At 33.3% G+C, this 11,045-nt stretch overlaps 1 protein-coding gene across 6 annotated transcripts; it reads left to right on the top strand.

Moving 5' to 3' along the window:
* Positions 1-1,054: 1,054 nt before the first annotated feature.
* Positions 1,055-10,018, top strand: LOC142522672 (putative 1-acyl-sn-glycerol-3-phosphate acyltransferase 4). 6 transcript variants are annotated; one of them, XM_075626199.1, is made up of 5 exons: positions 1,055-1,248; positions 1,640-1,858; positions 4,507-5,221; positions 5,399-5,529; positions 9,518-10,018. In XM_075626199.1, the coding sequence occupies exons 3-5, from the start codon at positions 4,644-4,646 to the stop codon at positions 9,952-9,954; spliced, it is 1,146 nt and encodes a 381-aa protein (XP_075482314.1). In that variant the 5' UTR covers positions 1,055-1,248; positions 1,640-1,858; positions 4,507-4,643; the 3' UTR covers positions 9,955-10,018. The 6 variants fall into 6 exon arrangements, with proteins under 6 accessions (XP_075482314.1, XP_075482311.1, XP_075482316.1 ...); XM_075626196.1 differs by lacking the exon at positions 1,640-1,858; XM_075626201.1 differs by lacking the exon at positions 1,640-1,858 and having other exon boundaries at positions 1,055-1,347.
* The last annotated feature ends 1,027 nt before the right edge of the window (positions 10,019-11,045 follow it).

Here is an 11,045-nt window from a genome sequence, read left to right as displayed (position 1 = left end):
GTGAATGTGTGTGGCTAAAATCAATGACCGAACATATCAAAATCTCATGCGGATTATCATTCGACAAGAAGCCTGTGATACTATATGAAGATAATGATGTATGTGTTGCTCAAATGAAAGAAGGATACATAAAAAGCGACAGAACTAAACATATTTCCCCTATGTTCTTCGCATCCACACAAGAGCTTGAGAAGAATAAAGATATTGATATTCGTTACATTCAATTAAGTAAAAACTCATCAGATCTTTTCACAAAGACACTTCCTACGACAACATTCAGAAAGCATATATATAACATTGGGATGCGCAATCTACGAAATTTGTGAAGAATCGTTTATGTTAACATGAGGGAAAGTTTACGTGACTGCACTATTTTTCCCTTACTATAGTTTTTATCCCAATGAGTTTTTCCTACTAAGGTTTTTAATGAGGCAGTACAAAACACGTAATGAAGACAATCATTGTATCATGATCATCATCACAAGGGAGAGTGTTGAAAAATATAAGTTATAATATTTGAATGTTGAAAATAAGAAAATTGAATGTTGAAAATAAGAGTTGTAAATATTTAAAATTAGTGTGTGATGATGTATTTAATGATGTATTTATTTTTGGATTATTAGAGAAAATTTTATAAAGTGTGTAGTTTGGTAAATTTTGAGAGTTTGAGATTTTACTTTTTACCGTAAATTTTTATTTTTAACAGTTTTAAACAATTTTAAAAAGAAGGATAAAGAGGTAAATTAAATGCACTCTCTCGAGAGTTTCAGGTTTTTTGCCGGCGTCACATTTACCTTGATAATATGTATCGTATGCGTTGTCCAGGTTCGGTCGACCCTACCCCTGCGGGCACTGCCTGCAAGGGTCGATCCAACGACTCGGATTTTTTCGAGCCAATTTTTTTTTTGTTTTTTTACAGGGAGGTGGGCCCGGATCACTCATGTGGAGTGATCCGGGCCGGGCCGTTCATTGCCCGTGCAGGTAGGTTGAAACAAACCGCGTTGTCCATTAGTTTACTAAATGAGCGGACACCTAATGAATTAAGCCGCTCGAATATCACTCTCCAAGAATATACAAATCACATATTCCAATTTCCTGAAAAAAAAAATAATAATAATCCCAAAACATTATTACATATCTGTGAATTCGCTGTTCCATTGGTCAACATTTTTCTGGTTTCTTGAAATAATCTTTTGAAATTCTAAGTCGACCCATAAAAACTCGTGTGGATTCGATGCCAAAAAATAGGTAAAATCTCTCTTTGTGATTTTGAATTTTGATGGGATGAGATTGAATTATCGGCTGCTGCTTTGACTGTGTTAATAAAAGAAGTAGTATTAGTACAAGGTAGAAAATGAATCGGTTTTTATTCAATTTCATTGGATTTGGATTTGTTGTTGCTTAATTAATGCTCTATTTGTTCCATTATTTGATAAGAAAGTGTTTGGGGTTATGGAGATTGTTGCTTAGTATGGCACATTTGTCTTTGGTTTCTGGACTTGTAGAGAAATGACGAGTGTGAGAACTTTTCTTTGTTGTGTATGGGTTTCGATTTTACGGATTAAGTGATTTTGGAATTCTTGATTTGAGATCCATTTTAGTCGTGTGAATGTTTTTAACATGAGAATTACGATTACAGTTGATTTCAAATGGGGCCGATATTGATATTGTTCGAAATCCAAATTTCAGTTATCTTCCTCGCATCAAATAATTCTATCTTGAATTCAAATCCATTTTATTTTGGTACGAGAATTACAGTTGCAATGGATTTAAAATGTAGGGAATGTCTATGCCGTTTGAAACATTCCCCAAATCAAATGGTTCAATAAAATAGCACAAGTTTTTTTTGCAAAAAATGGTAAGGATTCCTCTCTGTCTGTCTGTGCTTTTTGTCATGTTTCATCAAATCTGCTCAGAACCTACAATAGCTACCGGCTTCACGTTTCCAATAGAATATTGTTCAAAATGGTTTGCTTTTCTAATACCCATGAGATGTCTTAGGTTAGATGTTAAGATAGAGAACATAACTGGGCCGAATATGATAAATGAACAGATGAGGAAATTAGCAAAACATAGATGTGCAGAATCATGCTTGCTACTTTCTTTTTTGGATATTCTCCTTGCGGATAAGATTCTGTATACTTGCGAAAATAAGAGTCGAATGGAATTCTCAGCTATTATTACATATTCTAAATATGGGTTGTAAGTTTTGTTGTAGGAAATTTAAATTCCATGTGACATGAAAAAAGTTTTACTTTCTGGCCTTTCCCATCCTCTCCTGGTTTATTGCCAATTGTGTTTGGCCCCAAATTTAATGGTTTTCCTACACAGTTGTCCGGACATAGCATAGAATTTACTGGTTTGGTAACAGATATGTGGTCGCTGAGTTTCACTAATATGGTCTGTTACAGATTTGTGAAAGCCTGAAATAGAAACACCTGCCATAACATCCACATTCATAATCTGGTCACTGTTAAGAAATTCAAATTTTAGTTGGAGGGAAATGAGATAGAGATTAATTGTAGTGATATGGAAGATTAGTTTTAAATCCGGTGACAGTAAAGTTTGGATGTTATCATCTCATCAACTTCTGGCAAATATCTATTCTATTTCCATCAACCCCGCGCGAGCTTGCGCATTCATTTCCTGGTTCCGTTGCACCGAGAATGTCGTGCAGGAGTTCATGGTGGCATTAGCTTCGTCAATCTGCAAAGACAGAGTTTAGATATTTGAAGATTTGGTCAAGACTAATGACACCCTAACATTTGCTAGATCTAGAAATTTTTTATTTTGATATGATATAGGTCACTGCTTCTCTGTAATTTCAGCATAATATTGCATCAGATTTTCTTCTTCTTAAGCAGCTGTAGCATCTGCTAGATCATAGTTGTCAAGGGCGCAAGGCGCACTGAGGCGCACAAGGGCTCTGGAGCCTGAGGCGCAAAGCGTGCGCCTTACCAAAGCAAGGCGCACATTTTTTATTTTTTTAAAAAATATATTTATCTTAGAAATTAGAATAATATATTAAAATATGAAATAATTAAGTCACAATGTCACACAAAACAACAAATAATTAATAAGTTCATAATAATAAGTAACACGATTACAATTCTTCAATCATCCAAATCAAGTTCATCTTCTTCCATCGAATCATCAGAGTCCCTATAACTTTCGGACTTGTATTCTTCTTGATCTTCACCACTTTCTTGATCGACATCAATTTCTTCTTCCTCTTCATCCAAAAGATGTGAAATTGGCCTTTTTCTGGTTGTTTTGGATGTAGATGCCCTTACCTAGTTTGAAGAAGAGGAAGCGCGAGATCTAAAACCATAAATCGGTTCACCAACCCCAGACGCTTGGCTTACATCACCCCATGTCAAATCATCATCCCCAAAGACTAGATTATTTTCTTCATTGTCCAATCCTCCCATCAACCATTCATTGATGTCATCGATATCATCCAATGAAATAAGATCAATTTTGTCGTTTTTATTTAATTTGTGAACTAGGGTGCTAGGGTTTGGGTTTGGGGTTGGATTGGGCCTTCTACATTTTAAGTTCCTTTTAAAAAAACAGAGAAGTTGCATGTTACTGAATTTTTTTTTTTTAAAAAAAGCAATCTCAGAGCCCGAGCGCTTGGGCTCGCCTTTGTGAATCGTTGCGCCTGGGACAGCCCCAGGCGCAACGCCCACGCCTGGTGGCGCCAAAGGATCTCGCCTTTGACAACTATGTGCTAGATCTAGAAATTTTTAATTTTGATAAAAAAGTTGCTCGATCATTTACCCAAATCCACTTTGATTGATGAAAACTGGGATCTATCCATGAATTTTTTCAAGTTTTTCTTTTAATTAAGAGTATCGGATTGAATCTTATTGATAAATTTTCTCAATTGAATCAAAAAGTTTGATGATTTGGGGGCAACTTTTTATGTATTTCATGTTTCAAATGAAATCACCTTATCTTCAAGGTAATTTTCTTATAAATTGGATAGATTTTTGTGGGTTGCTGCTCTTATCCAATTTTCGGTGAAATACTATTAAATTCATTTAAATCTTGTTTTGTTTGGCCGACATTAATGCTTCTCATCCAAAGTCAAAATTGGCAGCCAACCACAACCACCTTGCATCATCGTTTCCCTTCCCCATTCCATAAATGGCCGGCCCCCCCTCCCTCTACAACTACTCTTCTTCTTCTTCTTTTTTGGGTTTCGCCTGCTTCTCCTCTTTTACTTCTGGCACGAGTGATGATTTAATATTTTTAACGAGATATTGACATTTGATGTAATGTTTTTTTGTAATCTTTATACGCAGTTTCAACATTAAATGCTGTATTAGGTGAACCAGAGGATATTTCACCTTGTTCAGTGTTAAATGAACTGTCCCAGCAAGTTTGTCTGATTGCTACTGTTATGATCATATTTTAAATATCAACCTGATTCTTTCTCGTTATTATAGAGATTATGGTTCGGCAGTTTATATTCTCTTTGTTTTTTGTCATTGATCGCAGATACAAGCTTTACGATGTATGAACTTTTGCATAGATTTTGACTAGTTCTTTGTTCTCCTACAAGCTTAAGGTGAAAAAACTATCTGAAGGTTACAGATTTTGCTTGTGTTGTGGCCGAAGGTTAAAAGATTCACCAGATGACGATGGAAATTAGCAAGTCCCTCAATTCCTACAAAGGATTAAAGCATTTCCCTTTGACCCCTTTTAGGATTTTTAGGGGTCTTCTGTGTTTAGCAGTTTACATTTCAACTGCGTTTATGTTCTTAGTTTATTTTGTGCCGCCGGCCGCTGTAGTCACACGCCTATTTAGTGTACATTACAGTAGGAAATTAGTAACCTTCCTCTTTGGTGTTTGGCTTGGTCTGTGGCCATTCTTATTTGAAAAGATAAACAAGGTTAAAGTTATATTTTCGGGTGAGAAAGCTCCGTTAGAGAAGAATGTTTTGATTATAGCCAATCACAGAACTGAGGTAGACTGGATGTATCTGTGGAATCTAGCTCTGCGAAAAGGGTGCTTGGGCTACATCAGATATGTTCTCAAGAGCAGTTTGATGAAACTGCCAATCCTTGGCTGGGGATTTCACGTTTTCGAGTTCATTCCAGTGGAGAGAAAGTGGGAGGTTGATGAACAGGTGATGCGCCAAATGCTTTCTACATTTACCAATGGTCAGGATCCACTCTGGCTTGCAGTCTTTCCCGAAGGAACCGATTTTACGTAAAACCTCATCATTCCTTTGTCTTTCTACACATTTCTTCAATGCCCCTTTAGTACGTTCTTTCCGAATTCTATAAAATCAATTGTTTGGGAATCTTCGGGCACCATCTCTTTGTATATTTTCGAGTAAACGTTTGCATCCGGGCTATATAACATTCAACTTGCAATTTTACACAGCGACGAGAAATGCAGAAAAAGTCAAAAGTTTGCTATTGAGAATGGATTACCAGTTCTGAAAAATGTGTTACTACCAAAGACAAGAGGTCTGCATACTTCCTTGGAGATCTTGAGGGGTTCTCTAGATGCAGGTACTGCCCTTCTTTGTACTTTTGGTTAGTAATTTAAAAAGCTTATCCATTTTTCTAGCCAGTGATGTTAATAATAATTCTTGGGTTAGTTATATTAACTCTGCTGTTCGGTTTATTTACACACTCCCAAAAATTGACTAAATTGAACACCGCCCTTGCCCTTGCCCTTGCCCTCACTTAGATTACCCAACAGAGCATATTCCCCTTTAGCACGTCATGCAATTATACAAACACTAGTTGTCAAGGGCGCAAGGCGCACAAGGGCTACGGAGCCTAAGGCGCAAAGCGCAAGGTGATCGAGCTTTTCTTGCACTAAGAATCCCCAATGAAAATAATTAAAAAGTTCAAGATCAATATGATCGCAAATACACGATGTAAGTTATAGTATAATGTATAAAAATACGAATATCGTTCCATCGTGACTGTATTATATGAATATTATTTTCACTTATAGATTCAGCAAATGATACTTCTAATTTATTTGTTAACTACTAGAATTTAATTTATAACTAAATAGTTCAAAGGTTAAATAAGCAAAGTAAAATAAATATTTAAAATCAAATAGGAAGTGAATTTGTTGGGAATCTAGGTTCACCTACCCTTTGTTATTTTCAATAATTAATCTTGATTAATGTTCATTACCTTTGACAAGATTCCCTAAATAATCAACACATTTTCTCATGCAATGTTAAACTAATTCGACACGATGAATTATTTGTCAACGACGAATTGCATGCACGATCTACGGAATCTTCTAGATTTTGACCTTTTGGATTATGACTATTAATGTGTATTCAATTTCATATGTCTATGCAAATTGTAAATCCACGGATTATATTACTTGTTTTTAGTGCAACTTATTCTCTCAAACTACTCGCAATATAAAATATTATCAAAGTTAGCTATACTTCAATAATTCTAGGAAAAACAATATTATAACCAAGAATAAAACACAATTCGATGATTATATTAGTTCAAACAACCGTTTGAGGTAGGATCCCCTTGAATCCTAACAAAAAACGATTTTAGCTAATAAAATTTAAAGTAAAATATGCAACACAATAATTAAATGAAAATTCTTAAACAAAAAATACTAGAATAATCGAAGAACGGAAGACATGCTGCTCGAAAATGCCAAATTCTTCAAGTTTCCTCTGGGGCTGAAAATTTCATCCACCCTAGCGCGAGCTCCTTTTCTTGATCAACATAATAATTACAAATCAAACTAAAGCGCATAAAATTTGATCATGACACATAATAGAGCTTACAATAGACTAAACTTAAATTAATATAAGAAAAATTATGTATGAAACTCGAACGACACATAAAACACATAAAAATGACACCTATCACAAGGCGAGGCGTTCGCATTACCGAAGCAAGACACACGTTTTAAATTTTCAAAAAAAATATATTTATCTTAGAATAAATATGTTAAAATATGAAATAATTAACTCACAATGTCACACAAAACAAAAAATAATTAATATTTTCATACTAACTAGTAAAATGATCAAAATAATTTCAATCATCCAAATAAAGTTCATTTTCTTTCATCAAATCATCGGAATCTCCAGACTTTTCGCACTCATATTGTTCTTGGTCTTCATCACTTCCTTGATCCATGTTAATTTCTTTTTCATCTTCATCCAAAAGATATGAAATCGGCTTTTTCTGGTTGTTTTGGATGTAGATGTCTTTGTCTTGTTTGAAGAAGGTAAAGCACGAGATCTGAAACCATAAATCTGTTCACCAACCCCAGACGCACGACCTACATCACCCGAAGTCAAATCATCTTCCCCAAAGAATATATTATTTTCCTCATTGTCTAATTTTCTCATCAACCATTCATTGCTATCATCTATATCATCCAATGAAATAAGATCAATTTTGTCACGCAGATCATATCGGCGTTTCAATGCCCTGCTATATTTCATGAAGACTGGATCAATCAAATGCTTCTGCGTCAACCTATTTCTTCTTCTCGAGTGAAGCTGCGAAAACTTTAAAATAAATTCTTTCTTCATAAATTGTTCATAATAATACTTATAATTAATATGTCAAGACTCAAGAGTCAATAATTCAATGTTAAAATTTAAATACGTGTACATGCTGAAACATACTCTAGTTCCGCTCACAACCAGAAGCACTGCATGTAAAGTTGAGAATTCTCATAGCAAAATCTTGCAATTGTGGGGTCGTAGAACCATAAGCCAACCACCATTCAGCTGTCAAACGAGATTTCCGAAATTTCAAAATTCAAATACTTCAAGTTTTCAACAATCTGTCATGATCTTGAAATTAAAAAACAAGAATTACTTGGTGATAATTTATTTATTTGTCTAATGGCCATTGAATTGCCAAGAAGTCCATCAGCGTTTTTATATTATTGACAAAGAAATAATCAATTGGACCAACAATATTTGTCTTTTGACTTGAGAAAATAGGGGGGGTAGCGGCGGTACTCGCTGTTGAATTTAACATTGGTTGTTTCCTTTTCTGTGGGATTGGAAACACATCATTATCTTCCAATATTTCCAATTGCTCATCAAATTCATAAAAATTAGGATTCATGTCTATTTGTTGCTTGACTTTTTTTTTTTTTTAAGTTTGTAAACTTGAATTTCAGTTCTAACATGCTAAGGGCATTTTGGACATTCTTTATCATTTCGATAGCCTCCGGCAAGATGTTGCTTGAGATGAAAAATTCCTCCCTTGAGAATTTTGCCAAAAAAACAAAGTAGATGGAATTAGTGTCCTTCGGTTTGATTATTTCACATAGTTCAAGCCAGGATCTTTTCGATTCTCCAAATTTTCAGAAGCCGACATTATTCTGAAGGAAAAATTGCAACCATGAATTTGTATATTATATAAGAAATTCATTAGATCTAATAACATAAATTAATAAACAATGCAGAAATCAGACAAAAGCATTACATAGTTAAAATTTAAAACTCAAGTAAAAATAGATTAAAATTTGCAACCATGAAATATGAATATAACTCCATGTGTTCGAAATAAATTAATATGAGAAAAAATACCTAAAAAATATCTTACTTGATTATTTGGAGTCTTCGGTCTTCATTGCTTGTTGTCTTCTTCGTTCTTTTGCAACACTCTCTTTTTTCAGTGTTGGGACGTTGTGTTTCTAGGGTTTGGGTTTTTTGTTTTAAACAAAAAATAAAAAAAGTTGCATTTTCAAAATGTAACTTCTTTGTATTTTTTATTTTAAAAAAATTCACTAAAAGTTTACCCGCGTGCACTTCCAAGATGAGTCCTGGCGCGCACCTGGGCACGCCTTAGTGAATTGCTGCTCCGGGATCACCCTAAGCGCAAGGTCCTCGCCTGTTGGCGCACGCTTGGGCTAGCCTTTGTGAATCGCTTCGCATGGGATCCCAGTTGCAGGGTCCTCGCCTGGTAGTGCCTCTCGCCCTCGCCTTTGACAACTATGATACAAACATCCATTGATATCCCAACATCTCATCCGGACCGGACCTACTGATGAATGTCTATAAGCAGGTCTAACCTGAGGTGGTATAAAAGAACATACTGAAACCTTTGATCTGTTTTTATATAACTAGTCAAGATGTAGATAATTTGGTAATTTGATATTTCATCTGGTGCAATCATACAACATCCACTGAAATTCCAACAAAAACGCTATGTTTTCATTGTCTCTATCAACATTTGCACCAACTTATAACTCATGTGAAATGAAGTTGTATCCTTGGCTCTTATACCAATAATAACATCAAGCCAAAACAATTGCCCCTTGCTAGAATAAAGATGTGTAATTTGAGTTGATGTATGATTTAAAATGTTTGAGTTGCACAATAAAATGACAAAAATGAAGTTATGATGTCACTAATTTCCTAGGAACATGTGTGATTTCTCCGCAGAAGATCATAAAATCGAGTTGACCCGTGAACATGCATTTTCTTTCAATCTTGTTGCTTCATAACATCATTTTATCACAAAATTTTTGCAGTTTATGACATTACTATCGCGTACAAGAACAATTGTCCTACTTTCTTGGATAATGTGTTTGGCGTGGACCCTTCCGAGGTACACATGCACCTCCGACGGATCCCTCTGGAGGAAATCCCCTCTTCGGAATCAGAGATTGCTGCCTGGTTGATGGATGCCTTTCAACTCAAAGATCAACTGCTCACTGATTTCATAGTTAATGGTCAATTTCCTAATCAAGGAACCGAAGATGAACTTTCGACACTCGGATGCATGGCCAACTGCGCATCAGTACTCGGTGTTACCGGTATCTTCACTTATCTCACCTTTTATTCGTTCCTTCTGTTTAAAGTCTATGTAGGATTATCTTGTGTTTACTTAGCTTTTGCTACTTATTTCAATGTTAGGCCATCTCCTATTTTTTGTTTTGAAGAAAGGTCAAATAAGAAATCATTGTAATAGAATTGTTTAATTCAAACAGACTACATTTTTCCCCTGTTTTAACATTTTTTTGGGTGCTCCAGTCTCATCTCTTCCCACAGTAATTTGAATAATGTCGACTAATTTTTGTCTAAAAGGAAAAGAAGTAATCCAAAAATAATAAACATTTAATTTGAATCTACTAATAAAATAATGTGTGTAAATTTTTATGATTTTTAATATCTTATTTATATATATTTAATTAATGTTGAGATCTCTATACTAACTAAATTTTAATTAATTTGATGAAGTTTATTTAAAATTACAATTATAATCTAATTTACTATATTTTTAAATTTATTTTTATCCTTATTTATATTTTAAAATTTTTAGATATTCTATCACTTCTAACAAAAATAATGAAAAATATATCCATATTTTCGTACATATATTTTTATAATATAGATGCTAACCATTGCACTTTCCGATCATGAAAAAATTGTCAATTTAAGTACACCCGAGAGTATAGTACATATTGTTAATCACTCAGAGATTGCTATACACCATCGGCTTCATTCATTTGGTATGTGTGATATGATAAGTAAATGATTAGTAATTAGAATTATTAAAAAATGAGAGATATTGATTAATAGTATAGAGGGATAAATAACATAATGTTTGATATGATTTTAAAATGATGGATTAATTTGTAAATTTTATTGTAATAACTAAAATGGCCCAAGTGCTAATTAAATATATATTTTTAAAATAATTGGATAGATAATTAAATATTTATAATTATAATTTACATTTATTAAATTAATTTAAATATATTTATTAGAAATAAATTTGTAAATATACATTTACTTTAATATTTAAAATAGTAATAATATTTTGAATATTAATGTTAAATAAAGTTTATTAATAATTATAATTTTTTAAAAAAAAATAATTATAAATATTCATAAAATAATTTGAGAGATAATTAAATATTTATAATTATAATTTACATTTATTAAAATTAATTTAAATTCATAAACAAAATAATTTAGAATTTAATAAATATTATTTTCATAAAAAAATTAATTAACGAAATTAAAAATTTATAAAATTTAATTTAAAATAGATTT

Source organism: Primulina tabacum, chromosome 13 (assembly GCF_025594145.1).
Source record: "Primulina tabacum isolate GXHZ01 chromosome 13, ASM2559414v2, whole genome shotgun sequence".
Lineage (NCBI taxonomy): Eukaryota > Viridiplantae > Streptophyta > Magnoliopsida > Lamiales > Gesneriaceae > Primulina > Primulina tabacum.
This window is presented reverse-complemented; position numbering and strand designations above follow the sequence as displayed.

Excerpts from the sequence above, each read along its gene's own strand:
- LOC142522672 (XM_075626196.1), top strand. The coding sequence starts at position 4,644 with ATGACGATGGAAATTAGCAAGTCCCTCAATTCCTACAAAGGATTAAAG. Across the intron at positions 5,222-5,398 it reads CCCGAAGGAACCGATTTTAC|CGACGAGAAATGCAGAAAAA; the intron begins GTAAAACCTCAT and ends AATTTTACACAG. Across the intron at positions 5,530-9,517 it reads GAGGGGTTCTCTAGATGCAG|TTTATGACATTACTATCGCG; the intron begins GTACTGCCCTTC and ends AAATTTTTGCAG.